The sequence below is a fragment of the Saccostrea cucullata genome, unplaced genomic scaffold (assembly GCF_032062105.1).
Source record: "Saccostrea cucullata isolate Sc308-1 unplaced genomic scaffold, CSIRO_AGI_Scuc_v1 ctg17919, whole genome shotgun sequence".
In the NCBI taxonomy this organism is placed as follows: domain Eukaryota; kingdom Metazoa; phylum Mollusca; class Bivalvia; order Ostreida; family Ostreidae; genus Saccostrea; species Saccostrea cuccullata.
The window spans coordinates 5,941-10,408 of NW_026934252.1; the positions used below are offsets into that span (position 1 = coordinate 5,941).

At 33.0% G+C, this 4,468-nt stretch overlaps 1 protein-coding gene across 1 annotated transcript; it reads left to right on the forward strand.

Moving 5' to 3' along the window:
• The first annotated feature begins 1,231 nt into the window (after positions 1 to 1,231).
• Positions 1,232 to 4,211, forward strand: LOC134240349 (uncharacterized). Its single transcript, XM_062722446.1, has 5 exons — positions 1,232 to 1,400; positions 2,155 to 2,220; positions 2,479 to 2,556; positions 2,815 to 2,892; positions 4,135 to 4,211. Exons 1-5 carry the CDS (start codon positions 1,376 to 1,378, stop codon positions 4,194 to 4,196), a joined length of 309 nt encoding a protein of 102 aa, XP_062578430.1. The 5' UTR covers positions 1,232 to 1,375; the 3' UTR covers positions 4,197 to 4,211.
• The last annotated feature ends 257 nt before the right edge of the window (positions 4,212 to 4,468 follow it).

Sequence of the window (4,468 nt, forward strand, 5' to 3'; positions counted from 1 at the left end):
TAACCTGGTAAATTAAACCTAACCTGGTATCTTAAACCTAACCTGGTAAATTAAACCTAACCTGGTATCTTAAACCTAACCTGGTATCTTAAACTAACCTGGTATCTTAAAACTTAGGGTTAGGGTTAGGGTTAGGGTTAGGGTTAGGGTTAGGGGTTAGGGTTAGGGTTAGGGTTAGGGTTAGGGGTTAGGGTATAGGGGGTTTTACGAAGATCGCTCCGGAGTCATCTCGTCAATGTCAAATTTTGTCACGTGATTTCAGTAGGCGTGGTTATTGTTTTTTTTATCTTAATACTTTGTGTAGCAAAGTATCAAAGTTTATTTTGTTATTTCCATCATACACTTTGGCTCAGTAGGTAGAGCAGCGGACTTCAGATTAAGGGGTGCCGAGTTCGATTCCCGATGGAATCGTTCATTTTTTGGGTTTGGGTTTGGGTTTGGGTTTGGGTTTGGGGTTAGGGTTAGGGTTAGGGTTAGGGGTTAGGGTTAGGGTTAGGGTTAGGGGTTAGGGTTAGGGTTAGGGTTAGGGGTTAGGGTTAGGGGTTAGGGTTAGGGGTTAGGGTTAGGGGTTAGGGTTAGGGTTAGGGTTAGGGTTAGGGTTAGGTTTAGGGGTTAGGGTTAGGGTATAGGGGGTTTTACGAAGATCGCTCCGGAGTCATCTCGTCAATGTCAAATTTTGTCACGTGATTTCAGTAGGCGTGGTTATTGTTTTTTTTATCTTAATACTTTGTGTAGCAAAGTATCAAAGTTTATTTTGTTATTTCCATCATACACTTTGGCTCAGTAGGTAGAGCAGCGGACTTCAGATTAAGGGGTGCCGAGTTCGATTCCCGATGGAATCGTTCATTTTATAGCTCAATTTATTTTTTCTAAAGTTGAAAATCGATGATTAATTACTGATCTATTTGAGTCAAGTATTATTACATATTTAGGTTTTATACCTTTTTGTCCAAATCTTGCTTGGAAATCATTTGTTTGGATATATAGAGAAATCATTGAATTCACAAGGAAGGAAATGTTACAGTAAAAAAATAATAATTTAATTTCGTATAACAAGAATAATTCCCTTCCGCTCCCTAACCCCTCTTTTTTATCATACATTTTGGTACAACTCTTACTCTAAAGAATGTTTATTAGCTTATTGATTCAGCTTTGACTCTTTGTTACGGGTAGGGTAATGGGGCTTTTATTGTAACTCCTGGTAAGTTGCATCTTGCCAATGCCCCCAAAAATCACGTGATAATTGTAGGTACAGTTTTACTGATATATTTTTTTTCATAGAGAGTTTTAAAACCTTTACGTCAGTTCTATTTTTATTATCACGTGCATACTTGTACGTTTAAACCGCCATTTTACTACTCAAGACAATAGGAAGATGTCAAAGAAAATCAAAGAATCCGGTAAGTGGAATAGAGGAAAAGGAATCTTTTCTTAATGCTTGAGATTTAAATATTTTCTGAGAATAAAACAAACTTCAATATGTGGATGAAAAATGACCGAGTTAATAAGAAATAAAGTATTTTTTACGATTATCAAAATTTGAGATATAGATAAGAGAAAATGACTTTAGTTGAAGATATAAGTAAATACCGTATTGAAAGTAATACCGTATTGAATACCACAGTGAATACCCTGATCTGAAGTGTAAAAATTGCGTTATGAAACAAGCAAATAGATAAATATCTTCTCTTGACCCGATAATATGAATCATGAAATATTGACTTTGTCCATGAAGGGAATTTATTGGAATAAACAATTCTTTTGAAAACGTCTGTACGTCAACTGTATTTAACTGAAAATTAATTCACAATATATATATATATTTGTGGTAAAAACTCTTTGATTTCTTTTAAATCTCAAGTCATACTTTGTATGTGATCTTAGTACCAAACTGAAATCTTTACATAAACCATTATATCAAATGATCCCTAACTCTAACCTTAACCTTAATCTTAACCTCAATCCTAACCTCAATCTATTTACCCATTAAATCTCACTGAAAGAACAGAATAATGTAAGCACACACAGATTACTTCATGAGATTTTAATACAATGAAGATCCAAAACAAATAATATCTTCACTTAGAAAAATAAGTAAGTAATAAGAATGAGGAAGATTTCAAGTTAAACTATATAACTATATTTAATTAATAGATGAATCTCGACTCTCTAAACCTGGAAAAGAGGAGATGAAAGGAAAGCAAGTAAAGAAGATAGAAGGTATATCCAAAGTTATCAACAATAAGTTATCATACTTTATGAATTCTGTTTAATTTCATTCAAAAAACAAGAAGCAATGAGGAAGTTGGTAGGATGATAAAACTCCAATTAGAGTTTTCGATTTGGTTTCGGTTTAAAATTTATTCAAGGAAATTAATGTAAAGAATATCGTTTGTACTATATTCATGGCGTAAATATAATTTACTGATTCTCATGCTTGATAAATGATTTCTTCAAAAGAACAAATGAAATTTACAGATCCTGTCTCATCCACAAGTGGAATGGAGCAAGAAAAAGGAGAGGACTTTAAAGGAAAGCAAGAAAGAAAGATTGAAGGTAGACCAAAGCTTATCAACAATAAGTTATCAAACTATATGAATTCTTATAATTTCATTCAAAAGACAACAACCAATGTTGTAGGTGGTTGGATGATAAAACTCCAAATTAAAGGTTAAGTTTTGGGTTCAGTTAAAACTGGATGCGATGAAACTGATATAAATTAAAATTATTGAACTTTATTCATGGTGAAAATATAACTGACTGTTTCCAATGCTTGATGAATGGATTCTTCTAAAGAACAATTAAAATTTTTAGATCCTGTCTCGAGCACAAGTGAAATGGAACAAGGGAAAGAAGAGAAATTGGAATTAAAGCAAGACAGAAAGAATGAAGGTAGACCAAAAATATAAATTTAATTTCAACAAGCAGTGTTGTAGTTGGTAGGATAAAAAATCTTCAAATAAGAGAATTAGGTTTGGTTTTGGAAGCAGTTTATGAGCTCACCTGAACTGAAATCTTTAGTGAGCTTTTCTGATCACATCTTGTCCGACATCCGTCTGTCCATCTGTCAGTCTGTATGTCCCTCTGTCTGTCCGTTAGTCTGTAAACTTTTTCACATTTTCATCGTCTTCTCAAGAACTTTTGGGCCAACTTCATTAAAACTTGCCACAAAAACTGTTTTAGTTAAGGGGGTTCAAATTTGTTCAAATGAAGAGCTAGGCCCCCTTCAAAAGGGACATAATTATGAATAAGTAAAACTCAAAAGCCATGTTTGTTCATATTTTTATGGAATCATCATCAGGTAGTGTATCTTGAAGTATATAGAAATTATTACCCACAAGGGTAGGGCGGGGCCACAATGACTGACCATTGTTTTAAAAAGAAATATATAGGACAATTCTATAATTAACTTCCCTAAATTAAAAAATCCATGATTGGTCTTATTTTTTGGAAGCATCCTCAGTTAGTATAGATTCAAGTTCAAATCATTACACGACACCCGGGGCTTGGCAGCGTCCACAAAGACCGAGCAGTTTCACATTGAAATATGTATGAAAAATGTATTAAAAACTAAAGACTAGCAATGGCACGATTGATCATATTTTTAGGGAAGCATTCTCAGTAAGTGTAGATTCAAATTCGTTTCAACCACCGGTGGTTGGGCAGGGTCACACTAGCTGACCAAAGTTAAACATAGAAATATATGATAAAATTCTTTAAATATTTTGTCTAGAATAGCAAAGATGTAATTGGTCTTTCATATATTGATATGGAAGAAGTTTAGACAATTTAACAAGGTTTGTGCAAATCATTCCTTCTCCCATTTAAATAATGGTTTAGACTTTTCAATAATAACTAATATTTTCTTTCATGCTAGCCACAGTGCGAATGTGAGCAATGTGGCCCACGAACCTCTTGTATTAGATGCAATGATATTGATTTAGAAAAAAATTGAACTAAATTGAAATTCATAGCGAAAATGTTATTGACTGTTTTCCATGCTTGATGAATGGTTTCTAAGTGGAATGTAAAAACGTTTTTAAGCTACTTTTATTTATCTTAATATCTCCTTTAAACTGAAAAGATAAAAAGAGAATAAGAACTCTTAGGTAAAATATTTAAAATGTTTTACAGATACCCCAGTGAGACAGAATATATGTATGGAGGATGATGAAATCCCTTCAAGTCAACGATGAAAACACCGATATCGTTTGTTTAACGAAGCGAAGAAGTTAAGAAAACGAAAACATAGCTTCGTCAGGAAAAATGGGTTTCAATTAAAATGAGGTTGATTGCTTGTTTTAACATGACGGTTTTTGGACATTTTTTGTAAATAAAGTTAAATCTTGACTTAAACATGATGCTTTGATTGAAAATTAAAGAAACTGTTTTATTAATTTTGTTAGAAATTTCATTTGGAATATAGAAAAAAAAACCTGGAGGTTGATGTTTGTTTGTAAAGACAAAA